At 55.3% G+C, this 26,781-nt stretch overlaps 1 protein-coding gene across 3 annotated transcripts; it reads right to left on the reverse strand.

The window, feature by feature from the left end:
• Nucleotides 1–541: 541 nt before the first annotated feature.
• On the reverse strand, nt 542–22,275 carry NYAP1 (neuronal tyrosine phosphorylated phosphoinositide-3-kinase adaptor 1). 3 transcript variants are annotated; one of them, XM_082197607.1, is made up of 7 exons: nt 22,138–22,275; nt 21,050–21,195; nt 7,666–7,958; nt 4,803–6,104; nt 4,041–4,253; nt 3,202–3,311; nt 542–1,496 (listed from the first exon to the last, which is right to left on the reverse strand). In XM_082197607.1, exons 2-7 carry the CDS (start codon nt 21,115–21,117, stop codon nt 1,239–1,241), a joined length of 2,244 nt encoding a protein of 747 aa, XP_082053733.1. In that variant the 5' UTR covers nt 21,118–21,195; nt 22,138–22,275; the 3' UTR covers nt 542–1,238. The 3 variants fall into 3 exon arrangements, with proteins under 3 accessions (XP_082053733.1, XP_082053731.1, XP_082053732.1); XM_082197605.1 differs by having other exon boundaries at nt 21,050–21,291; XM_082197606.1 differs by having other exon boundaries at nt 21,050–21,294.
• Between the last annotated feature and the right edge of the window lie 4,506 nt (nt 22,276–26,781).

A 26,781-nucleotide genomic window follows, 5' to 3' on the forward strand; every position in this document is an offset into this window, starting at 1 on the left:
GGTCATACCTTTTTTAAAAAAAAAAAGAGAGCTGAGAACTGACAGCAGACAAGAGTCTCCATGTGTGTAGAGAGACAAGGCTCAGCTCTGTGATTTATTTAGCTTTGCTATGAATTTTTTTTTAACCTATCCCTGGCCTAAATAATTGTGTAAAAATACCAGGTAAAATATTACAGGCTTGTCAAAGGTCATGACAACCCAAAGCATCAGGGTGGAACAAGATGGCACCTTCGCTCCTTTCTCTCTCCTTTCTCTCTCTCTCATTCTCATTTCAGGGGGTTGGACTAGATGACCCTTGGGGTCCCTTCCAACTCTACCATTCCACAATTCTCTCTCTCTCTTTCTCTCCAGAAACTGGCTAACCAAAAAAAACTCAGCACAACAGGTTTGGGAACTCAGCCACTCTCTCCCCTTCCTCTTTCCTCCCAAATTGTTCAGGAAAAGCAGGAGAAATTTCAGGCACCTCTAGTCAGCCCCCACCCCACCCCCACCCAATGTGAAGTTGCAGCCCTCCCTCCCTCCCTCCCGCCCCCCCAAAACATCCACTCCCAAGTGGCATTTTCAGAGATGGAAGGGGGAAAACCGTGCGAGCGATTGGAAGTGCGCCTGGCACTTTTAACCACATCATCTTTTGGCAAAAGGAGGAGGCGGCTATCTTTTCGCCCGACACACACGCAACCACAGCACAGCTACACCTGCCGCCCCCCGCCCACAACCTCCTAAGAAAGGCGAGTGTTGGTGTCTTAGATGTCAGTCAGTTGGCATAGATGCAGCTGGCTCTGGCGTGGGGAGGTGGGGGGCAGCTGTTCCAAACAGGCAACCTGTTGCTTGGCTCTGATATGCAGCTGCCTCTGTGGTGTGGCTGTGGGGCCATTGATGCAGGGGTTCCTCAGAGGGAGGCAGCAGCAGCGGCGGCAGCAGCAGCGGCGGTGGCGGTAGCTGGCTGTCCACCAGGATGGGTGTGTCTTGCCTGGCGCTTCCAGCATCCATCCCTATCTCTTTTCCATCCGTGATATCGCCAAGGAGAAATCCCCCTCTCCTTCGCCAAAAGTCATAGCTCAGCAGGGAGCTCGCCCCAGGCAGCCCAGGCAGTCTCTGGTCAGTCCCAGGCCAGAAGGGCCCCCGGGGGCAGGCAGGGCACCATGCTGCCAGCAGTCAGCCCTGCGGCAACGACGACGGTGTGTTCAGCTCGGCCAGCACAAGGCACAGGTTCCTTGGGGCTCAGCCCCCACTCACTGTCATATGGCCGTGTCCCACAGCACCGTCTGCTGGCGGCGGCAGGGCGGCGTCCCGGACTTGCGATTCTCCGTGTTCCTCCGCCAGCTGGGCAGGATGGGCATGCTCTCCTGCTTGCACAGGCTGCGCTCGGGACGGTGCCGTGCTTTGATCTCCTTGCAGACGCACCGCTTGCGCTCAATGACCTCCAGCAGCTTCCCGTCCCTCTCGCGGGAGCTCTGTGGGGCCCCCGACGCCGGCAGCTGTGCATGCTGCAAGGCCTGCAAGGGGGGAAAGGGGTTGGGAGGACATTGTCATTGGAGGTGGGCAGGGGGGGGGAGAAAAAATGTCCCCAGCAAGGCTGCCCTCCTCCCTCTGATGCGGCCTTTGCCAACATGGGGCATGCCAGGTGTCCCATTAGCCCCACCCATCTGTAGTCCCATCAGACCAGGAGATTTAGTTTGAAGTGATCTGGGGAGCAGCAGGTTGGCAAAGGCTGCTCTAAGACACAAGCAGCTGGATCTGTTGCCCTCCCCAAATATGCTCTGGAGCGTGGTGGGGTGGGGACCGAGAACAGATTAGCAAGGAGAGGAAGAGAGGAAGTTCCTCTGCGCAGCTGAAAACCTTTGCACTAATGGAAGCACTTCACTCCACAAGATAGAGTATGAGCAAGATAGATTATGAGCCCGCCTTGGCATGTCAGCTGCCTATGTCCTGCTGAAATTTGTAGTGTTGGTGGAGCAGCAGAGCAAGGGGGAAACCCCATAAGCCGAGTAGGATGCTTTTCTATCTCTTTACATCCTACATCTCCTTTTTTAGCCTATGAATTATAATTATTAATATTATTATTATTTTGTTGCATTCATCGTGAAAGCGACTCAAAGCAACTTACAGAAACAACAGAATCACTCAGACCAATTACAATGAGTACAACCAAGAAAAAAAACTAAAAAACCACTCTGGCACAGATAACAGGTGGGTCCTGCCCCACAAAGAGGCCACAGATACCCCAAACCCTTCCAATTAAGTGCCAAAAGCCCAGGTAGGAAGGACAGGTTTTTTTGGCACCCAAACATAGACAAAAATGGCGCCACGCATGCCTCCTTGGAGAGAGCATTCCGCAAGTAGGTCGCCACTGCTGAAAAGGCTGTTCTCTTGTCACCACCCTCTGGACCCCCCCATGGCTCCTGGAGAAGGGCCTCAGGTGACAATGGCTGGGGGTTTGAGTCAGTTCATGTCGCAACAGTTTGTGTCTTATGTTACTCCTACGCACACCAAAACAGCGCAAGTAATTTTGCAGCTATTTGTTTTCCCCACAAAATCTGGGAAAGGAGACGCATTTGTAAAATTACCGTATTTTTCGCTCTATAACACGCACCTGACCATAACACGCACGTAGTTTTTAGAGGAGGAAAATCCGTAGGCATGCCACCCATAGGCATTCCCTCCATAACACGCACAGACATTTCCCCTTACTTTCTAGGAGGAAAAAAGTGAGTGTTATGGTGCAAAAAATACGGTAAGTGTCGCTGCTATTTGTTAATATTCATTTGCTGCTTTCCTCAAGAAAATGACCCAAAGTGTATTTACAAGCACAATGATAAACTCTAACCAATCAGCACAACCCAAAGAAACTTTATAAACCATCACTGTACGAATAACGGGCAGATCTTACTGATCCTGATCCTGATCCTTTAAAAGAGGCTGCAGATACTCTCTAAATCCTTCAAATTAAGGGCCACAAATCGGAGATAAAAGGGAAAGGTTTTTGCCAGCCCTTAAAAATGAAGATGGCGCCACCCAGTGTCACCCAGGACCTGATCTCCTGCCGCCATGTCCCCCATGGCCCTGATACAACAGGCTTCCTCTCTGTTTTCAGAGAAAGGCAGGTGTGCACACACACAGAATCCCTCGGTCTAAGCCCCTAGGCCCCAACCCTTTCCAACCACTCAACCCCCACCCCACCGGCCTTCACCTCCAACATACCAGGCTGGCTGGGTCCCGAGCGTGGCTGCACGGTCTCTGCGCGTGAATCACGGCATGTCGGACGCCAGAGGTGGATGCCGAGCGGCCCAGAAGGTAGCCCCCTGTGAAATCTGGGGTGTGCGAGGGGAGAGCAGGAAACAGACTATTGAGCAATGGGACCCCCTACTAAGCACTCCCTCCCCCTTATCATGGCTGGCCCCAGATGTCGCCCGTCTTTCTCTCTAAGAGGAGGCGTGCCAGGAACGTGTCTGAAAGGGAGCAACAGCCTTCTACACTGAATAAAGCAAAAATAATGAAGTCTCCCTCTTCTTTCCTTGGGGAATGTCTGTAGCTCAGCAAGCTTTGCATGCAGAAGGTCCCAAGTTCAGTCACCAATGGCTTGAAACCTGGACAAGTCCCTCTCAGTCAGTGTAGACAGTACTGGGTTGGTGGACCAATGGTCACACAGTATGAAGTAGCATCCTCTGTTCCCCCTCAACCCCAACAGCAACGCAGGATTTCAGGGGGAACGAGGGACCCTCGGGAATAGCCCCCAGCAGAAAAGAGCCTGGCATGATGAACAAGTGAACAAACATCTCTCTCTGTGTGTGTGTTTTCCTCTCTCTCTCTCTCTCTCTTCCTCTCTCTCCTCTGCATCCTGCACTTGCTTGCTGCAGTCTGTCCTCATTTGAAGGTCACCTGCTCCTTTCTTTTGCAGCTGCATCGCATACAAGTTCTGCAGCCAAAACGAGGCAGAGAACAAAGAGGGATCCCTCACAACCCCCACCCCGCAAAAGCAAGGCTGCGCCCCCTTGCAAGCCCCCCGCCCCTGCAAGCCCCCCCGGCAACGGCAGCCTCACCTCCATTACGATGACAGGCAGGGAAGGTCTGGCAGGGAATGGGCAAATTTGTCCTCCCCACTGGCATCTTGGCAGCCAGGCCCTCCGGCCCCGGGGCGCGGACAGGGATGCCCGACTGCAGGACCACCGGCGGCTGGTGGGCCTTCTCTTCCTTTTCCATTTTCAGTGGAGCGCCATCTCCACTGTCCCAGCCTTGGGGGACTTCTGCGGCCTCTGAAAAGTCGGGGGAAGACGAGCTCAAGGAGGGAGGCAGGAACGGGCACAAGGAGGTGGGAAAGCTCCCACGTATGCTCACGCCTGCCTGACAGGGTCAGCCAGCACAGGAGGCCTGAATAATGTGCATCCCCAGGGACCAGTGGAGCCTTGGGGAGGTTGGGCAGGGAGGCATGCCGCCAGAACCCAAAACTCTCTGGATCGACTTCTTGTTAGACGGGAAGCCTCGTTCGTTCTGCAAGCAGTTGGAGAAAGGGTCCCCTAGGGAGGAAACCCGCCCTCTCCCAGTGCTGGCAGCTGGGCCCAAAAGGGATGGAAAAACTCAGCCACACTCCCCAACAGAAGGGCACTTTGGCTGCTCTTCCTCACCATGCTCCTCCTCACTGGTTTAGTGCCAGCCTGCGGGTGACCCCAGGCCAAAGGCAGCATTTTCCCCAGGAGAGAAGCTTCATCAACGCTTCGTCCTCCCAACCCCTAGAATACCAGCCAGAATTGCCTCTCTGCCCCCACCTGCCCGCCCAAGGGTTGGTGCCTCTGGACCACACTCACTCTCCGGCTCTTTCCCCTTCTGGCTGGCGTAGCCCATCCTCCTCTGCAGGACCCATCCAAAGGGCTCCTCCTCTCCCAACGGGGGCCGGCCGCACTCTTCGCTGGACAGGACGTGGGAGCAGGCGATGCTGGTGAATGCCCGGTCCTGCAGCTGGATCTTGACCGCCGATGAAGCCTTGGTGCCCACATTCTTAACGCTCTCGTATGCCGGCGGGCGCTTCATGCCCACGCAGGGCGCAGGGTAAGTCCAGACCATGCCCAGGGGCGGAGGGTCGGGCAGCGTGCACGCCCGCTGTACCTGCTTGCAGGATGGCACGGTGGACGGGCGGGCGCACAGCAGGCCGTGCAGCACCGAGATCTCCTTCTCCGTCTTCTGCTCGGCCGGAGCGGAGTGCGTGGTGACCTTGACCGCCGAGTACACCATGGTGTAGGAAACAGCCGGCTTCTCTTTCACCGGCAGCATGGAGGGGACGGAGGCCGCGGGCAGCACTGGCGCCGGGGCCTGCTTGGCCGGCGGGCAGATCATGCTGTGGGAGTTGGGGAGCTCCTTCTCTCCTTTGCTCTGGCCTGCGGGCTGTGGAGGGAGCGGTGTGGAGTGGCTGCGGGCACGCCCAGAGGGCCCCAGGGCGGCGCTCTCACTGCTCCGTGGGTGGTGGTGTTGGTGGTGGTGGTGACTGGGGACCTGTGGGGTCATGGGGGCAGAGGGCGCCTCCTTGCTGTGGCAGGGGACGGGCAGCTTGGAGCCATCCTGACCTGTGGGTTTGTACCCCTTCTTCCCCTGGGGGAATGCCAGCAGTGGGGGGCGATGCTGCAGGAGATTGGGGAAGGGCGGAGGGATCTCGCAGGGGGACGTCTTGGTGCCTGGCGGTGGCGCTGCCGCCTTGGCAGCCTCCCGCTTCACAGGGCGGTGGCGCGGGGAGGCTGGGGCCCCATTGGGGCGGGACTCCCCCCCGCCTTCTTCAGGGAGCGGGTATTTCATCTCCTCATAAATGGCTTCGCTCTCGTCAGAGTCCTCGTCGGCTGTGGGGGGCGCTTGGGATGGGAGGCCAGGTCCCCGGAAAATGTCCCCGACCATCTCAATGTACACAGGCTCGTCCTCCTCGGCGTCAGAGCCCTTTGCCTGGCTGTGGGAGAAGGCGCGGCCGTAGCGCTGCATTGCCCCGGCCGCAGCGGGGCCCGGAAGTCGACCTGAATACGTCTCGTCGAACGAGACAGATAAGTGGGTGTTGGGGCTGCGCTTTGGCTTCTGCGGGGGAACCTTGCGCCCCGATTCTCGGCTCTCTGTGCTTGACTTATGGGAAGCTGGTGGAGAAAGGGAACAGCGAAGGAGGGAAAAGGGCATGCGTTAAAAGCAAGACAAATGGTGGGGGGCTCAGCTCCAGGACCCACGTGCAATACTCCAGTTGTGTGCACACCGTGCATCGTAAACTTCTGCCAAAGAATCCAGGGAATGGTAGTTTACACCTCATGGAGCTACAATTCCCAGCACCCTTAACAAGCTACAGCTCCCAGGATTCTCTGCGGGGTGCCATGTGCTGCAAAAGGAAGAGAGGTGGCGTCCGGGTGCAAACTGAGCTGCTGCTGGATCCCCAAGGTCATTCTTTCTCTGGGAATGATGGGCAGCTTCCCAGGCAGCCTTAAGAAATGCGGGGGGGGGGCACCAGTCCCCCTGATGCTTCTCCCAGGGGCCCACTAGCGCTGGACGATATCAGCTTTTCAACATCGCGGTGTATCGCCAATGAAACATTGCTATTTGGCGATAAAGTGCGCTGTTGCAAAAACAAGCCCCATTGGCCTCTGCCCGCGAGGTACCTGGTGAAAGTGCCCCAGCTCTCACCTTGGGATCTGAGGCAGGTTCACCCGGGCGCTCACGGGCTGGGACAGCGCAGCGTGTTTGTGGTCCCCCTCCCCAGTTGAGACAGCTCACAACAAAAGACCAGGCCCAAGGTCCAGATGAGAACAGCACCCTGTTCTCAGAAGGAGGACCTGAGTGTGACAGCGATTCTTCCTTCCTGCAATTCCCAGCAACTCCCGGTATTCAGAGGCGAGAAGCCTCCTATGGTGGTGGGAGAACACAGTCGTCATTCGAAGAGCCGGCTGGATCAGGCCAGTGGCCCCTCTAGTCCAGCAGCCTCAATGGAAAACCAGCAAGCAAGATTTGAGCACAGGAGCAACACTCTCCCCTCCTGGCGTTTCGAGCAACTGCTAATCAGGAGCATTGCTGCTTCCAGCTGTGAAGGCAGAGCAGAGCCATTGTGGCTAGAAGCCATGGATAGCCCTCTCCTCTTCCATGGATTTGTCCCGTCCTCTTAAAGCCATCCCAGTTGGTGGCCACCCCTGCCTCCTCTGGAAGGGAGTTCCAAAGTTTACACGCTTTGGCGGAGAGACGGGACACTTTCTTTTATCTGTCCTAAATCTTCCAACGTGCATCTTCATTGGGTGTTACGAGAGAGCGAGGAAAACTTTTCTCTGTCCGCTTTCTCCATGCTAGGCATCATTTTATAATCTTCTATCATATCCCCTCTTCCTCACCTTTTCCTTGCCTCAATCCCCTCCATTGTTTTCCGTGTTCCTTTTCTGAACCTTTTCCAATTCTATTGAGGTGAGGCAGTGGGGTCCCTCGCTTTGTCTTCTGCTCGGGTAACCCCTGCTGCCGTGTTTTCTCCCCACCATGCCCCCCGTCCCCCCACTGCCGGCTGGTTTTGTAAGTCCAGCAGGCAGCTTGCGCCCCAGGGGTGGCAAGTCAAGCTGGCCTGCTTGACAACTTCTCCGAGCAACACAGCCCTGCCACCCTAAATGCCACCCTGGGCCCCCCGGCACATTCTGGCTCTGCTTCCCAGGGCAGCCCCGTCCCCCTCCTTACTTCCTCTCTTGCTCCCCGCCGGCTCCAGGGCGGACTTGGCCTCGGCGCTGAGCTTGGTGCTGGGGTGACGCTTGGGCTTCGCTGGCGGCTTCCGGGATCCTGCGGCTGCATCCCCTGAGCTGTTGTCCACGCTGCCCACCGAGTGGCAGGAGAGGGAGCGGGGCGCCATGCTGCTGGCGCAGGGGTGCGGGGCATGCTCCTGCGAGGCCGGCATGGTCATGAACCCCATCCTGAAGTGGCGGCGGAAAGAGGCCACGTCCCGCACCTTCCCCACGCTGGGCTCCTTGGCCGAACTGCGGAGGAAGAAGCAGAGAGGGGTGAGGACAAAGCCACCGAGCCCTCAAGTTCATGAATGGGTGGTTGGGAGGGAAACACACACACACACACACACACACACACACACACTCATCTGCACCAGGGCTTATTTATTTCACAAAATTTTATACACCACTTGATTGGGGCGGGGGAACTAACCACCTCAAAGAGGTTTATGAAAAAAGAGAAAACAATATTATCGGTAAGAGAAATAGGCAATAGCAATGTAAGGCTTTCAAAAAATTAAAATGTCAGTAGACTAGCAATTCTAGTATTGAAGTAATCCATGCTATTGATGCAATAAGGGCGCATTAAAGGTAAAGGGACCCCTGAACATTAGGTCCAGTCATGACCGACTCTGGGGTTGTGGCGCTCATCTCGCCTTATTGGCTGAGGGAGCCGGCGTACAGCTTCCGGGTCATGTGGCCAGCATGACTGAGCTGCTTCTGGCGAACCAGAGCAGCGCACGGAAACGGCGTTTACCTTCCCGCTGGAGTGGTACCTATCTACTTGCATTTTGAGGTGCTTTTGAACTGCTAGGTTGGCAGGACTGAGCAACGGGAGCTCACCCCGTCGCAGGGATTCGAACCGCTGACCTTCTGATTGGCAAGTCCTGGGCCCTGTGGTTAAACCCACAGCGCCACCTGCGTCCCAGTCAAAGGCACATTAGAGGCGGATTTATCCTGGACTGTGTCCACACATCATTCTGCTTTATTAGCTGCGATGCTTCTCCCAATGTTACTGTGTTTTTGCCATATGGACGAGATAAACCGGAACTTTTTAAGCATAAATAGTTAATAAGATTCCAACAGGAATTCACGGAGATTGCATCGGTTGGAAATGAAACCGAATGTCCGCCCTGAAAGTTTTGCAGCCGCCAACCATATTGTTATTCCTAGTTTATTTTTATGGACAAAAATGCCCCCAAAGTGGGACTTCTGTTAATTGTTTATAATGCGAGCACAAGGACAAACCACCACACATCCACAATAAAAGTGATGTGAGGGTGGAGGGCAGAGCTGGTGTCATGTGGCAGTTTTGCAATGAGGAGGGAGATTGCCACAGCTGTGGCTTGAAGCTGCAAGGCTGCCCCCTCCTCAATTGGCCCCACACCCACTATGAGCTTCTGTTCTTCTGGGGTTTGCCTTAAGCAACACCTTGTGGCACCCGGCTGACCTTAGAAGAACTCCTCCCCTCAGGGTACCTGCAAGGGAAGCCACCTGACTGCTTCTTTGTGAAGGAGATTGCTAGATAATAGCCCAGAATGGCCCTTAATGGGAGCTAATTGGGAGGAGAACTGTGTGCAGAAACTTGCACATCTCTGCGTAGGAGAGAGAAACAAACAGCTTTTGGCAGTTGGAAGAAGCAGGAAGGCAGCTCACGCAGAAGGTCTAGGTTGGGTCACCAGCATCTCCCAGTGGGGCTGGGAATGTCCCTTGTCTGAAACCAGGAGAGCCGAGCAAGTGGAAGCACGCAGAGAGCCGGCTGGATCAGGCCAGTGGCCCATCTAGTCCACCATCCTGTTCTCACACTGGCCAGCCAGGTGCCCCAAAGGTCTGGCCTGGCCCAAGATGTTTTGACACCCGAGGCACAGCACAAAATGGTGCCCCCCTCCCACCAGGGAAGACGGGGTGAGTGAAGATCTACATCAGGAACAAGGAGGGAATCCAACCAACCTCACCTAACAGTTGAAGTGGGAATAAAAGGCCGTTGCAGGGGGAAGGGGCCTGCTCTGATTACACCAGGAGACCCCAGAGCATGGCCCCTGCTCCCTGTCATTTCCTCCCCAGGGGTGGTAGGGGACCAGCAGCACCTCCTATTCGCCAAGAGGACACTGTAGCAGTGATGGATGGAAGTGAGAGCTGGACCATCAAGAAGGCTGATCGCCGAAGAATGGATGCTTTTGAACTCTGGTGCTGGAGGAGACTCTTGAGAGTCCCATGGATTGCAAGAAGATCAAACCTCTCCATTCTGAAGGAAATCAGCCCTGAGTGCTCACTGGAAGGACAGATCCTGAAGCTGAGGCTCCAAGACTTTGGCCACCTCATGAGAAGAGAAGACTCCCTGGAAAAGACCCTGATGTTGGGAAAGATGGAGGGCACAAGGAGAAGGGGATGACGGAGGACGAGATGGCGGGACAGTGTTCTCGAAGCTACGAACATGAGTTTGGCCAAACTGCGGTTGGCAGTGGAAGACAGGAGTGCCTGGCGTGCTCTGGTCCAGGGGTCACGAAGAGTTGGACACGACTAAAGGACTAAACAACAACACCAAGGAGGGGGCAGACGTGGTCTCCAAGGAATGTGCTGCAGTCGGGAGCAACAGAGGCAATGCCTTCCTCGGAGACCAGATCTGTTGCCCTGTGGATCCTGCTGCCTGAGGCGGTCACCTCCCCCTGAAGTTTCCAACAACTAGCATCCATAAGCATTGCTGGCTCCAACTTTGTAGGCAGAGCGCAGCCATCATGGCTAATAGCCATTGATAGCCGTATCCTTCATGAATTTGTCTAATCCTCTTTTAAAGCCATCTGGGTGGGTGGCCACCCCTGCCTCTTTCTCCGAACAAAAGGGGCCTGCAGTGTTTCCTCACAGGGGGGTTGTTCTGTCCCCTTGCCTTGCGGAAACACCTGCTCCCTTTGCCTCCACTGACGCTCTCCACTTCTCTGACAGGCCAGGCTCCACCAGAGGCTCATGTTCACTCCTCTAAAGGAAGCCGAGCCCTAGGAAGTGCCGTGCACTGATATTCTCACTGCTGGGAAGCCCGGGGAGGGGGGGCAGTGTGTGTGTGACCCCACCCTTGCTAGCACAGATGTTTTGGGCTGCAGTTCCCATCAGACAGCTGTGCTACCAAGGGCTGACGGGAGTTGTAGTTTAAAACACCGGGAGATTTTCAAGTGGGCCAAAGCTGTGTTAAGAACTGAACTTGTCATTACTGAAGGAAACGATGCCCCCAAAGTCTATGATTCCCTCCCCGCATTCTTCCAAAAGGGTGTCCCCATTTGCACAAAGAGCCTCTTCTCTCTCCTGCGACCCCAACCCCTTTTTCATTTTAAAAAGAAATCCGATCACCCACTGTGATCAGGACTGCCTCTCAGTTAACCGAGGCATCCAGGGGGTGATTTGAGCCCCTTGGTTTCTGGAATGAGGGCTGGGACGGAGCGTAAGAAGAGGCAAAGGATCAGGCCAAAGGGGGTCCCTCATTGCGAGAAGCCAAGTTACAGGGAACCAGACAGAGGGCCTTCTTGGTGGTGGCACCCACCCTGTAGAACGCCCTCCCACCAGATGTCAAATCGATAAACAACTACCTGACATTCAGAAGACATCTTAAGGCAGCCCTGTTCAGGGAAGTTTTTAACGTGTGATATTTTACTGTATTTTTGGTTTTTATGGAAGCCGCCCAGAGTGGCTGGGGAGGCCCAGCCAGATGGGCGGGGTATAAATAATAAATTATTATTATTATTATTATTATTATTATTATTATTATTATTATTATTATCCAGTCCAGTTCTCACAGCCAGGTGCCTCTTCTGGGACGCTCACAGCAAACAGGACCTGGGTGCAACAGCACTCTCCCCGCTTGTGATTCCCAGCAAGTGCTATTCAAAACTGCCTCTGATAGTTTTGGGTGGGCGGGTGAGAGAACATAGCTTTTGTGGCTAGTAACCAGTGGCCGCCTCCCCCTCCTCCATGAATTTGTCTGATCTTCTTGTAGAGCCACCCAAGCTGGTGGCCCATCACTACAACTTGTGAGAGGCAAAAAAGAGAGCTTTATATCCACTGTATCCATGCATTAATATATACACACCTCTTGTCATTTACACACCCTTATTCACCTCCGAATATAAAACCCCCGAATGCTGCAACCTTTCCACAAAGCGAAGGATGTTCTGGAGAGGACCTGAGCACAACTCCACCCCTGATTTCCAGCAAATGAAACATAGAGTGGAGGGAGAGCAATCAGGGCTATCATTCCCTCCCCAACCCTGCCTCCATGTACCACATTTTTTTTTAAAAGGCATTTCCCCCTATCTTCCCCTCCCCCCTGCACAGCAACATACACATCACACTTGCCGGCAGCAGAGAAATGTGCTGCAGTGTGTCAGCTGCAGCTGGCAAAGAGCCAAGGGCTGGGAGTGGCTTCTCCCAAACGCCCCTTCATCCCCGATGAGCAGCCCCTTCCCGCAGGCCCCTTCCTCCCTCCCTCTCTCTGTCTCTCTGTGTCTTGGCACAGTGGCAGAGAGAAGACAGGAGAGAAGACAGGGCACGTGCCAACAGCAGATGCTGGGCGAGTAAACAAACCCTCAGCTGCTCCCTGGTTTTCGGAGAGACGTTGGCTGAGGCCCAGCCAGTCTGGCATCGCCAGATCCCACCCTCCAGTCATCACACCAGTTCTGGGTGAGACAGAGGAGGAAGGAGCGAGTGCCTGCCTGTAGCAATCTCCACAGCCAAGCAAGAAAGGAGCTGGCCAGACGAGGAGAGAGAGAGAGAGAGGGAAGAGCGTATTTCATGCCCATCTGCCTTTGCCCCACCCTGCTTCCCGAATGGTCCCCTCTTATCTGCTCACTCCACAGACTGCCTTCCTGCATCCTGCCCAGCTCCTAAGTTAGTTTTCTTCGCCAACGTGGTGTGCTCTAGATGCTTTGGACTACAACTTCCACCAGCCCCCAGCTGGCACGGTTGGCAAAAGCTGCCTTAAGCCCGTAGCCTAAGACAGCTAGGTCAGCCGCAATGTTTAGCGCCCAGATGCAGGCCTTTCCCTACATTGTTAGTCCACATTTTTTACAGCGGCTGCACCAGTACCAAAGGAAGACAGGCCAGACTGAGAATGATTCGCAGGGTACCTTCAGTTGGGACCATTTTTGTTTCGGGAAGGAAGCTAGCAGGCCATTGAACTGCAAGGAATTGGTCTCCAGGGCAGGGTCCCTTAAGAATTCTGGGCAACTGCAAAACTTGCTGCCTTAAGCCATTGCTCCAGGAAGCTTAGTCTCTTCTGTGCTGACTGGAAGCAGCACTCCAGAGATTCAGATTGGGATGGGGACCATCTGCATGTCAAATAGGTGCTGTTCACACCTTTCCACACACAGCTGGTCCAATAATGCCCCCAAACCACTTGGGGCTTTGCCTTTCTAAGACCCCTCCCTCCCCTACGCAACCCAACACCTCCCACCCCCTGTTCACCGCCATTCATCCTCCCAGCTTTCCCCCCTCCACACCCACCCACCCATTGACATCGCATCAGGATTCCACCACAGACATCTTTGCTCCTCTCATGCGCCACCCTCCTCCTTCCTCAGCCACCCTCCTCCTGACTTCCTTCTGGCCACACCTCTCCCAGCCTCCCGCTGGCAGACCTTCAGCATCTCCTCTCCTTCTCTTCCCTGGTTTTATTCGCTGGAGTGAAGGGTCCTGGGTACCAAAAGTATGAGGATGCAGCAGGATGCTGGCGATGGCCCAGCAGTTTCCATGGAAACTGGTCTGGGTGACCTGCAGGAGCCAGGCAACATCAGCCTGCTGGTGCCTTTAACCCTTCACTTCCTGCGAACCAGGGGAGGGGGGGAACAATCCTCACCCCAAGCAGGTTTCATTATCTCTGTTTGGGACAAGTGGGAGTGAGGCAGCTGCGAGGGTAGCTGTGGAGGGGGTCTCCCTCCTGGCCTCTTGGAGGCCAGGCTGAGCACTCAGAGCCACCTCGACAAACTGAAGAAGAGGGCAGATCAAAATGGGAATTCAGGAAGGTCAAACAAGCTGAAGGTGGGGGGAGAGGGGAAGAACGGAGTGGGACTCAGGGTTTGATGGCTTGGCTGGTGCACAGGGCAGGACTTGGACGGGGTTAGGCTGAGCCTGATCCAAGACGACAAGGGAAGAGGATGAGTAAGAGCTCACCCTCTGGAAAAAGTTACCACGACACAAATCCTAGGCCGAGGCAGCCTTATTCCCTCACCCAGGTGTTCAGCAGCTGGCATCTTTGGGCATCCGCCAGAGCTCCAGCAGGACTTGCTGGTGCCAAACCTGCTCCAGACCCTCCCCACCAGGTGGCAGAAAGCTACAAGCTGCTAACCTCATTTCCCACAAAGCACTGGGGCAGCACTTCGTTGGGCGCTCCCAGGCATTCTGGGAAATTCTAAATGGCAGCTGGAGGGCAGCATCAATGAGTGAGCCTGCTGAGGGGGACAGATAAGGCACTGTGCCATGGGCCATGTTCAGAACTTCCGATTTACGCAAGCAAGGGAGCAGGATCTTCAGTGAGTTTGTGGGGACAGACCCAGGACAGCAGAGAGCTTTTCCTTCAGGATTGCCTGCCCTGCGAGAGAAGGGTGGGAAAGATGTCCTCACTGGGGCAACTTCCAGCCATGGGGTTTTCTGCCGGCTTCCTTTGCTAACAGCAGCCTCCCCATCACACTGGTGGCAGAAACCTCGCGTGGATGAATGGTGAAGACCGGAAAGAGAAGATGTTGGAAGCTGACGAGGCCACAGAGGTTAGTGAGCAGGAAGAGGCTGTGGCAGAGAGAACTCCAGACTCAGTGGCAGAAGCTGAAGCAGGAGAGGAGCAGGGCCAGGAGACAGGTAAGGCAGGCTGCTGAAGAAGCCAGGGGGGTCTCCACCTCCTGCTGTGACCAGCTTCCCTCCCCTTCTGGTCTCCCCGAACCAGGAGAGGTATGAAGAGGATGGAGCAAAGAGAGACAAGATGAAGGAGCCTTAGATTGCTTGGGAAGGAAGAAGGGGACTTAGAGAGTTGCAGGAAGGCAACTGCCTCATAGACAGCATCTTAAAAAGCAGAGACATCACCTTGCCAACAAAGGTCCATATAGTTCAAGCTATGGTTTTCCCGGTAGAGATGTATGGAAGTGAGAGCTGGACCATAAAGAAGGCTGATTGCTTTTGAATTATGGTGCTGGAGGAGACTCTTGAGAGTCCCATGGACTGCAAGAAGACCAAACCTCTCCATTCTGAAGAAAATCAGCCCTGAGTGCTCACTGGAAGGACAGATCCTGAAGCTGAGGCTCCAAGACTTTGGCCACCTCATGAGAAGAGAAGACTCCCTGGAAAAGACCCTGATGTTGGGAAAGATGGAGGGCACAAGGAGAAGGGGACGACAGAGGACGAGATGGTGGGACAGTGTTCTCGAAGCTACCAGCATGAGTCTGACCAAACTGCGGGAGGCAGTGGAAGACAGGAGTGCCTGGCGTGCTCTGGTCCAGGGGGTCACGAAGGGGCGGACACGACTAAACGACTAAACAACAACAACTGCCTCATTTGGGGGTAAGACCTACTGGGAAGAGTTGCTGTGTTCACTGGGCCTGAGCTGTTTTGTTTCTTTCAATAAAGATTTAACTTCACTGACACCTTGGGAGTTATTGCCGGCCTTCTCCCGACACCCAGCCCGACACTGATAGATTCAGGAAGTAGAGGAGGAAGTACTTAGTCAAACTAGGGAATTTGTTTCCAGAAGGTACAGAGATGGCCACCAACTTTGGACTGTGAAGGAGTTAGACTTTGAACGGAGGCTGTGACTGGCCACTACTAGCTGCCATGATGCGTATCTAGGATGATAGGGAGCTGCCTTATTCCGAGTCAGAACACGAACCCATCTTGCTCAAAAATTGTCCATACTGAATAGAGGAGGCTCTCCAGATTCCAGAATGGGGTGTCTTCTGGCTCTACCTGGAAATGCCATTAGGAACAGGACCTATGGACTCTGTTACCTCCGGGATCAAAATTAGCATGCCTCTGGATGTGAAATTGCTGGGGAGTAACACCAGGCCCTCTGCTCTTGCCTGTGGGGTTCCCAGAAGAGGCAGCCGGTTAAACTGCAGCGGGAAACGGGCGGTTGGACTAGATTAGCCTCCAGTGGCTACACACATTCTTCTGCTCAGAGCCACTGTGGCTTGCTGAGTTTTGGAAAAAAACACAGTGGCGGACCGAAGACCTTGGGTGAAACAAAACATGGGCAAAATGCCCCGCTTTCTGTTAGAGCCAAAGCTGGCTGAGATGAAATTGCTTGACGTCACGCCCCACCACTCGGGTCCAGGTTTGGAAGGGAGTTTCGTAACTGATGGACATCCAAACCCACAGATTCGAGTTGGAAGAAAGGAGAGCCCAACCGAAAGTTAAGAAGAGCTGCCTAGTGGTAAGAGCCATTTGACCGTGGAACGGACTCCCTTGGAAAGTGGCAGGCTCTCCTTCACTGGAGGTTGTCAAACACAGTTTGGACATCAGGGATTCTTTTGCTGACTAGATGAGCTTTGGTGGAACTCTACAGATTCTATGATTTTGTGACAGCCACTGAGAAAATCAGGCAATAGCCTGGCCTTAAGCTTAGAGGTACTGTGGAATATAACCTGAGTTCAGATCCCACCTTGGACACGGGCCCAACATGTCATCTGCCACCGCACTCCCTCCCAAAAACCCAAACCCCTCAGCACCTTGCCTGTAAAATGGGACCAGCAGCGGCCCACCTCACTGGGCTGCTGTGGGAGCAAATACGTTCAAGACTGCGCCATGCTTTGCAACTGGAAGGACTGAATAAATGTTTTCTCTTCAAAAAGGCAGAAAGGTTGCCTGTCCGTAAAAGTCAGCTGCCATGTCAAAACTGTTCTTGTGAATCATCCGTCTGGAGCAGAAATCAAAGCCCCTCCAAGGAACTGTTTTTGCTGATGCTCCCCTGAGTCACGCAGTCGCAGGCTGAAGCCAGCAAAGGCTTGATTTGACCCGGAACTCAGCGAGCTTTAGCCCCAGGACCTGTTTTCCAGTGTCTAACAAGTGAAAATTCAAATTCAGTTGTACATATGCAGAGCGCTCTTCCCTCAACCATCCTCCTCCTCTCACTGTATGTGCAAGGAAATCCAGGCGAGGCAGTACCTCTCGTGGAAGCTGCCCATCTTACCCGCCAACACACAAGAGGGATAGAGTCACAGGACAGATGAACCCCTTCTTCGTGCAACACGTAAACTATGGAACTCACTGCCACAGGAGACAGGGATGGCTACTGACTTAGGTGCCTTATCATGTACAGTGGTACCTTGGGTTACAGACGCTTCAGGTTACAGACTTCGCTAACCCAGAAATAGTACCTCGTGTTAAGAACTTTGCTTCAGGATGAGAACAGAAATTGCGCGGCGGCGGCAGCCAGGGGCCCCACTAGCTAAAGTGGTACACACTTTACCAACTGCACTGGCTCCCGGTGGAGTACAGGGTCAGGTTTAAGGTGCTGGCTTTGACCTTTAAAGGACCAACGTACCTACGGGACTGCCTCTCCTGGTATGCCCCGCAGAGGACCTTAAGGTCCACAAATGACAACATTTTGGAGATCCCAAGCCTCAAGGAGGTTAGATTGGTCTCAACTAGGACCAGGGCCTTTTCAGTACTGCCCCCACTTGGTGGAATGCTCTGTCCCAAGAGACCAGGGCCCTGCGGGACTTGACATCTTTCCGCAGAGCCTGCAAGACAGAGCTGTTCCGCCTGGCCTTTGGTTTGGACTCTGTCTGACCCTTATGTTTCCCTCCCCTTATGGTTTTGATGAGGCTGCATTTTAAATTGCATTTTAAATCCTGCCCCCCCCCCCATTATGTTTTTACTGTCAGAGTCGCCCTGAGCCTGGCTCTGACCGCGGAGGGCAGGGTATAAATAAAATTTATTATTATTATATTTTTTTATTATTATTACCTCAGGTTAAGAACAGTTTCAGGTTAAGAACAGACTTCCGGAATGAATTAAGTTCTTAACCTGAGGCACCACTGTCCTCTGTGTTTTCATATTGTATTTTTATGTTGTGTGAACCGCCCTGAGACCTATGGGTGAAGGGCGGTATACAAATTTAACAAATAAATAGGAGAGGATTAGACAAATTCACGGAGGTGGAGAGGACCATTGATGGCTACTAGCTGGAGGCAGAGATGTTCCTGAACACAAGTTGCTGGAAACTGCAGGAGAGGAGAGTTGCTCTTGTGTTCGAATCCTGCTTCTGGGTTTCCCTGTCATGCCCCCCTGCCTGGCCACTGTGAGAACAGGGTGCTGGGCTACGTGGGCCTGATCCAACAGACTCTTCTTACGCGGTGAGGACAGGCCCCCCCACTGCCCGGCCTTTGCTGGGTCCTGCCTGAGCCTCTGAGCCTGAGATCTCACAGTCAATCTGCCCCTCCAAATAATAGCCAATCATTAGAGCAGCTTTTCTGCATCAGATGGGGAAGGCTGGCTCTCATTCACCATCCCACCATTCAGCGAATGCGGCCTGCCCTCCCCCCCTCCACCCCAGATTATCTGAGGATAACCTGGGCTTTTTAAACGCCTGTGAAAAACACCAGGGGCTATATATAGAGCACTTAGTCCAGGCAGGGAAACTTCCACCAGGGCACAAGGATTAGGGCCAGAGGGGAGAACATCTGCCAAGAGAGAGCGGGGCGTCTTAAAAATAACAATGGGGTGGGGTGTAGGGGAGACAAACCAAGGGGCTTTAAGGCCAGGTGGCTGGCGCTCGGGAAAACCGGTCAAGGGCAGCGAGACGTCACCAGGCACTGGTGGGTTCCAGGAACAGTGATGTCGCTGCTGGGAATCACTCTCTAAGCCAGGGGTCAGCAACGTGCGGCCCATGGGCCGGATACGGCACACAAAGGCCATTTTTACCAGCCCACAAGCCCCCCCTGAATCGAGCCGCCTGCTTGGCGAGTCCCCCACGCGCTGCACTAAATCAGCACAGCAGTGGAATTTGCTGCCAAGGAGTGTGGTGGAGTCTCCTTCTTTGGAGGTCTTTAAGCAGAGGCTTGACAACCATATGTCAGGAGTGCTCTGATGGGGTTTCCTGCTTGGCAGGGGGTTGGACTCGATGGCCCTTGTGGTCTCTTCCAACTCTATGATTCTATGATTCTATGATTCTATGGCGTGGCGACTCACTGAGCAGCGCCGGAAATTGCATCTGCACACACGCAGATACCGGAAATCACGTCTGCGCATGTCCAGATGCCAAGAATCGCTTCTGCGCAGGAGCGGTTTTTGGCGTCTGGGCATGTGCAGAAGCGATTTTCGGCATCTGGGCATGCGCAAAAGCGATTTTCGGCACCGCGGACATGCACAGGCGCAATTTCCAGCATCGCACTGCACCAGTCCGGCCCACGGGCCATCTCCGTGGGAGTGATCCATCCCATGGCCATTAAACCTTGCCGACCCCTGCTCTAAGCTCTTTCCTCTCCATAGAACCATAGACTTGTAGAGTTGGAAGGGGCACCAAGGGTCATCTAGTCCAACCCCACGATGAGCAGCTTATTATTATGTATCTCTTATTAAAAGCCTCCAGTGAAGGAGAATCCACCACCTCCGACGGGATTCCGTTCCACTGTTGAACGGCTCTTACTACCAGAAAGTTCTTCCTAATATTTGGTCGGAATCTCTTTGCAGTTTGAATCCATTTGTTCGGGTCCTGCCCCGCAGAGCAGCAGGAAACAAGATTGCTCCTTCTTCCAGGGGACAGGCCTTTAGATATTTGAAGATGGCCATCCTGTCATCTCTTAGTCTCCTCTTCTCCAGGCTTAACATCCCCAACTCCCTCAAGTTCATTGTCTTGATGGTCCTCCTCCACAGTTTAACCCACAAGCTCCCTGCCTCCTGACGATCTCACACCTCTTCTATATGGGAATGTTCAGGGAATGCAGGGGAAGTCTGTCGCAGCCCAGAAGGAAACAGGAAGTTTACCTGCTGGCTGGACAAACATTCCTCCCCATGTGTAAACATGTTCACTCTAGGAATGTTGTACTTGACTGCTCTTGTGTTTCACATCCCACAGACTACCCCTCTCCTTGCATCAGCTTTCCTCAACTTTGTGCCCTCCGGGTATTTTGGCCCACAACTCCCATCAGCCCCAGCCGGCATGGCTGTGTGATGTTGAGGCTGAGAGATGTTGTAATCCAAAAATGTCTGGAGGGCACCAGGTTGGGGAAGAGCAGGCTAGCCTGTTTCATTGAGCGAAGAGCATGCTTGGAAAATGCCTGGGAGCACTGAAGGAAAAAGAAGGATTTGGAATTGGGAAGATGTTTTCACTTTGATTTCTAATGAATATACGATGCTGCCTTATCCGTCCCCTCATCCATATAGCTCAGTATTGCCTACACTGGCTGGCAGCCTCTCTCCAGGGTTTGAGACAAGGGCCATTCCCAGCCTAACCTGAAGATGTCACCAGGGATCAAACCTTCTGCATGCCAAGCAAGTGCTCTCTGCCTAGGCGAAGGCCCTTCCCTTTATTCAAGGTTCTGCAGCAATCAACGAAAAGCAGGCAACTTATTTCTCCCCTCACTGTTCTGCTCTACATCACCATAACAGCGTTGGGAATGAAGATAAGCAAGGTATGATCTCAGGGCCTGGGTGGCCAGATCAAGCACGCCACAAGAGAAACAGCCAGCGCACAAGGGAGCTTTGCACGAGGTCAAATACAAGACCATTACAAGATCGGAACTGGCATCTCAAGAGGCCAGCTGCAGTTATTTTCAAACCGGACTTGTGAAAGAGAACCAAAGGAAAAACCACAACAGTGACACCAGTATCAAAACAAGCCTTGCGAGTCATCTGAGAAAAACGGAAATAAAAGCCATCGTCGCAGCACCACTCCACAAAAATAGCAGCCTCAAACTCGCAGGTGACTGAGACATTTAAAAGCACACCCAAGTTTTTCTGGGGTTTATTCTGGGCCTGGCTCAGAGCAAGGCATTCTGGGCTTTGGTCTTTTTGTGTTTTGAATCTGTTTGGCCTGCAGCCCTCAAAACCTGGCTGTCCACAACATCCTTTAGAGACCCACTTCGAATCCAAGCTAGTTCCAAGACAGAATCCTGCCTGCCTGAAATGATCTCCCAGCTGTTGTGGAAGATTCTCAGGGGCTGGGCACTGCCAGGCCTCCAGCTGAAGGGAGTTCCAGTGGTGCCAGGCGGCTACCCAGCTGCGCTCCCTCCAAGTGTGCCCTTTCCTGCCCAGCACAGGTGGGTGAACTCTGGGGTCAACCTTTGTATGGGCCCCTGCCTAACGCTATACCCCCCATCACCTTTTTCAGCGCCTGCGGACCACGTCAGGGGCCAACGCCTCCATCCCTGGCCTACCTCTTCTTGGGCTCGTCGTCCTTGCTCTGTTTCCACTCCACCTTGCTCTTGCGGTACAGAAGGTTCATTTCGTTGCGCAGCTGCTCCCGGGGGTGGCACGTCTGGCTCAGGGCCCCGTAGGCCCAGCGGCCACGATCCTCAATGAACTGCAGAAACACGGAGATCAAAGCTTCCTGGGGGCCTGCATTCATCTTCCGGTGGCTGGCAGGCGGTGGGGAGGGGGTGCCCAGAAAGGGGGGGCTCTGCTGAGGGAGAGAGACTATATTAGGGGGAGGGGGACAGGTAGAAATGTGTTCCTGTGTGTGTGTGTGTGTGTGTGTGTGGAGCCACCCATCTCAGAGCTCAAGCCCAGAACGCATTCATGAGCTGAGGAATGTAGGAAGCTGGCTTACGCCAAGCTGAGTGTGTCTGCACTGGCTGGCAGCAGTGGTTCTCCGGTGTTTCAGACGCAGGGTGTCTTACCGTTCAGTAATGCTAGAGAGTGCCTTGCTGACCACTAGCCGATAAACATATATTTTTGCTGGGAGGCAACCGTCTCCATTTGTGGCCTTATGGAGTTCTGGGCTTGGCTGTAGGGGATGGAACAGTCCAGATGTACCCCAGACCAGTGGCGTAGCGTGGGTTGTCAGCACCCGGGGCAAGGCAAGTAATTTGCGCCCCCTAGCCCGTGGATTTGCACCCCCTAACCCGTGGATTTGCGCCCCCTAACCCTAACCCCCAGATGTTGCGCCCCGTGTGGCCGGCCCCCCCTGCACCCCCCACACTACGCCACTGCCCCAGACCCTCCTGGGGGGTGCCTGTGGGCTTCAGCGGAACTCAAGGCCCAGTGCAAGTGGGGGGGCGGCTCTGAGAAGGGCCAGACCCAGAGAGTCTCAGCCCCCCCAGAGGCGGCCCAGAGCTCGGACTCCTGGGTCCCCTCTCAGGCCCAAGATTTTGCTGATGGGACACTCCTGCCTGCGGTGGGGTGCCAAAGAGAGATCAGTTGGGGGCTCAGCCAGAGCAGGCAAGCAAGGGAGACCCCTATCCGGCGGGGTATGCGTCACACCCCACGACTAGCCGCCCCCCCCCCCAAGGCGATGGCTAAGTACCTGCTGGGCTGGAGCCGCCGGCGCCCCTTGCGGAGGGGGCTATCTGGGAGGGCAGCCGGGGCCGGCTCGCTGGGGCATGTCCTCCGCCCGCGGCATGGATCAGGCCCCTGCTTCGGCGCCGGGGGGGCGCCCCTCCATGCGGCCTCGGGCCTCGCTTGCCGGCCGGCCGGGAGGGAGGGAAGGCGGGATGCTGGTCGCGGCTGCTGGGGCCCAAAAAAGAGAGAGAGAGAGAGAGAGAGAGAAAGGCCTTAGAGGAGGCGACGCGGCGGCGGCGGAGGGGTGTCTCTCTGCTTCCCAGCTCCCCCCTCCAAGCCAGACCTCGCCCATCCCCTCCCCAAGCCCCAATCCTCCGCAGGCCCCTCGCCTCCCGGGGCCGACCTGCCTGGGCTAGGAGGGCACCTGCGCCCGCCGCATCCCTGCGCGCTTGGCCCAGCCCAGCCTCATCCCGTTGCCGCGGCGACGTTGCCGGAGGGAGGGAGATGGGGAGGACCACGCCGGGATGGCGGGCGGGGAGGGGGGCGCAGGCAGGCAGGCAGGCAGGCGCGGCTCTTGGGCTGGCTGGCTGGCTGGCTGGGGTGGGGGCTCTCCCTCTTCTCGCCGCCGCCGCCGCCGCTCACCTGGCCTCAGGGCTGCTCCGTCCTCCCCATCGCGGCTCCGGCTGACGCAGCGTCGCGGCGGCGGCAGCGGCGGCTCCCTCCGCCCAGCAGCAGCAGCCCGAGAGCGAGCCAGCCGGGGAGCGCGCCCGGCGCGCGGGGTGGGAGGGGGGAAGAGGGAGGGAGATGGCGGGACCCCCACCCCTCGGAGAGAGGGCAGAGCTGCGCGCGTACGGGGAGCTTGGAGCGCGCAGGGGGTCGGGCACTGGCGGCCTGGGCGCCCCTCTCGGCCCGGGCAGGTTGGGAAGGGAAAAGGGGCGCGCCCTTTTTGCAGCCTCCCAACGAGCCCCCCCCCCACCTCCTGCCACGCCCGAGCTGGATCCGGCGCCAGGGACAGCCGCTGCCTTCGCCGCCCAGCGTGCGCGCCTTCCGAGCGAAGGGCAAGATCAAGGCGCCAGCCCTCATCGAGGAAGGCCGGGACGACTCGTCCCGACGGGGCCCAGCCAGGCGTCTCCCTGGAGGAGAGGGCGAGGGGAGGCTGCAGCCCGGATCCAACTCAGGCTGATGGATCAGGCCGGACCGGGCGCGGGGGTGGGGGTACCTCGAGGGCAAGGAGGATGGGAAGGGTACCGGCTTCTCTTTGCGCCGCGAATGGAAGCCAGCGCCCGCATCCATCCTTTGCCTGAGGGACATCCGGAGCAGCTTTCGACTGACTCCAGCCTGCTCAGCATTGTCAGCGCCGGCACGGACTGGCAGCAGCAGCTCTCCAGGGTTTGGGGAGGGCGTTCCCAGCTGTACCCAGAGACGCCTTCGGAGACTGGGCATGGGTGCCTCCCCTCCAGAAGCGCGTAGCTTGCGCGAGTGATCTAGGATCCCAGGGAGCTCCTTTGTTATACTGAGTCAAAGCAGGGGTCCATCTACTGTAGTACAGTCTGCACTGACTGGCAGCAGCGGCTCCTCGGAGTTTCAGGCAGGGAACCTCTCCCAACCCTCCTTGGAGATGCCATCCAGGACCGAACCTGCGGCCTTCTGTGTGCCAAGCAGGGACTCTACCGCTGAGCTATGGCCCTTCCCCAGTTGAGATCCTTGGCCCATCTAGTTTGGTATTGTCTACACTGAGCGGCAGCGGCAGCTCTCTTCGGGTTTCAGGCAGGAAAAGCCTCTCGCAGCCCATCCTGGAGATTCAACCGTCAGGGGCTGAACTTTCTGCGTGCCAAGCAGGCTCCCTGCCCTTCTCCTTGCTTCCCACAACCATCCAGACTCCTCATGGTCGAAGTGGGGCTTTCCAGAGGGCATTACCCCGGAGCGGGGCTGTCCATCTATTCTGCTGAGGCTCTTAGCCTGGGACGAGGATTTCTTTGAAGAAGGTTCGGCCTTCCCCCAAAAATCTGTACATGCCACTCTGGTCTTGTGAACGCGTTGATATGTCTGACCTGGAAAGTCTTTGCAAAAAAAAGGGGGGGGCGGAAAGCCGAGTCTGACCTGGATTTATAGTTGGGTGTCTGCGGATTTAACAGGGACAGGCAAAGTGTCTGAAAAAGGCGGGCGCAAATAATTGAATAGGTGGAGGAGACGACTGCCTTGCAGACCCAGAAATTCTTACCCCAGAACCTGTTTTTGAGCACCTTGCTAAACGATTCTGCTAAGCATGTACAGAGTGCCTCTCCCTCTTCGTGCGTAGGGCTGCAGCTAAGACTCGCGCATGCGCCTCCCTTTCCAGAAAGCGAGACACGCCCCCCCCCCCTAGCCGGCTTGTTCCTTGCCTGATCCTGCACCCAGGTCCACTCCGCAGCAATCAGCACTGGCCGAGGGGAGAGCGCCCCGTCCCTTCGCGAAGCGGCGCTGCTTCCACCTGCTGGCCGCTCGAGCAACTGCAGCCACGTCCGCCCGCTTTGGGGCGAAAGGCAATGGCAGCGCTCTTCCGCCAGGTGGCAGCAGCGCCCTATCTCCCAGGACCTATAGCATCGTGTCTCAGGTGGTGATGCTGGGCGGCTGATGGGAGTTGTAGTCCAAAACATCTGGATGGAGAAGGCTGCCTTTCAGAAGCTGCTTGATTGCTCAAGAGCCCTTCCGGGGGGGGCAAGTTTGCTCCTTCTTACCCTACACCCCACGGTGCCCTTCGTAGTCTCAATTCCAAGATCTGGGGTGTGTCTTGGGGGACGACGACTGTTCTCCTGCTCACTCCAGTCTCTGTGTGGGAACCTCTCATCTCCTCCCCGTCCCCCGCAGAGTGGCGCTTGCCCCCCCTATGCCCTATCAGGTGGCAGGGCCTGTTCCCAGGGAGATAATCCCCCGTTTCCGATCCCCCCTGAGCCTTTAATCGCGTTACTTTCTCCGGGTTGTTACGGATTAGCCTCCCGGCACCTCCCAAGCTCAGTTTCCTTTGCCAGGAGTTTTGCGGGTTGGGGTGGGGGACTCTCCAGCCCCACTCCATCCCTGAGCTAGGGGGTCCCCCGAGGTCGAGGGTCCCTTCAGGTCTTGCAGAGCTGAGCTGGTCCCTCATCAAGCCTAAGGCCTCCAAGTCCAGGCTGAAGGCTACCTTGCAGGGCTGGCAATGGGACCGAGGGAAGAATCAGTCCTACAGCTTCATCACCACAAAAGGCCTGCCAGGTGGCCTAGAAAGGGATCAGGGAGGGGGTGGGTTTTGTAGAGCCCCAAACAGGGAGCCCCGATTCTATGAACCTGATGCCCTCCAGATGCAGCAGGGCTGTTTGACGCAGTCTAAAACTCCCCAGAGCCCATTCCTGGTGGGGGCACCTGAGGTCAGGGCCAGTCTCAAACCAGCGTTTTATTTCTCACAGAGGCAACGCAAATGTGTCTGTCCCCCCACCCCCAAGCCTGCAAGGGAAGGAGACAAAGGGAGGCTCCTTCAATGTGCAGTGCTCCTCTCCAACCCACAAACTTTGGGGAGGGTCTCTGGACGTGCCCCACTGCCAGCCTTGCACTTTGCAGACTTGCTGGTCCGTTGGAGGTTCAAAAGCTCGGTGCGTTTGCTTCATCTCCTAGTCTTGGGGACATGATGGATGCCCTGGCGGTTTGTCCCAGCTCTCCACAGGATCTGGTTATTTGGAATGGAGGAAGAGGCACTCTGTGTATGCTCAGAGGCACAGTGAAGACCCTCTTGCTTTATTTACATGTTCCTTTGAGCCGGACTTCTTTTTAAAAAATAATAATAATAATCCACGGTGGTTTCTCTATGCCTTTCCCTGGGCCAGTCTCTCCATAACGCACCACTCCTCTCCCTGACAATGTCGGTTGTGCTGAAGGCGGAGGAACAGAGTGCTTGCGTCAACCACAGCCCTTAGGCTAGCGCAGGGAAGGCTCAGCACTGGAACACGTAGAATCAAAGAACTGTAGGGCAGGAAAGGACCCCAAGGCCATCTAGCCCAACCCCCTGCAATGCAGGAATAACAAAGAAGATACTGTCCTGGAGCATGTGCAAAGTGCCTTTCCATCACTGATGAGACAACACGCTTCTGGGAATCAGCAGGACCCTTCCAGGTCAAGCCCCCACCCCAGCATTTTAGAAATGAGGCACTTACTGGGAAATCTGTGCACTTACTGGCTCCAACTGTGAGGACGGCTCATTTATTTATGGCATTTCTATCTCCTCCCCACCCCAGAGAGCTCAAAGTGGGTCTTCCCCTTTTCCTCATCCCACAACAGCCCTGTTGAGAGGCAGTGATTGGGTCCCAAGGTCACACCTAGAGAGTTTCCTGGCCACCCAGCGGAGAATTTGAACCCTTGTCTCTCCCAGGTTCTAGCTGCTGCGCCACAATCTCTCTTGGGGAAAGGCCAGCGGAAAAGGCTCCTCTTCCATGGTGGCGCCTTTGTTTATTTCATTCATGGATTGCTCTCCATGGGGCATTCCAACACGATTGACAGTAATATCTACACACCTATAGATCTATATAGACCTACAGTATATAGATATAAAACAGTTACGTATATAAGAATGGCTTAAGCAGTTGCACATATAACTGTTAAAAAATAAAACTGAATGTTGCCCACCCACCCACAAAAAGCGATGCTGGAGGAAGCCCAAAGGTAT

Source organism: Podarcis vaucheri (assembly GCF_965113315.1).
Source record: "Podarcis vaucheri genome assembly, chromosome: 13".
NCBI classification, from domain to species: domain Eukaryota; kingdom Metazoa; phylum Chordata; class Lepidosauria; order Squamata; family Lacertidae; genus Podarcis; species Podarcis vaucheri.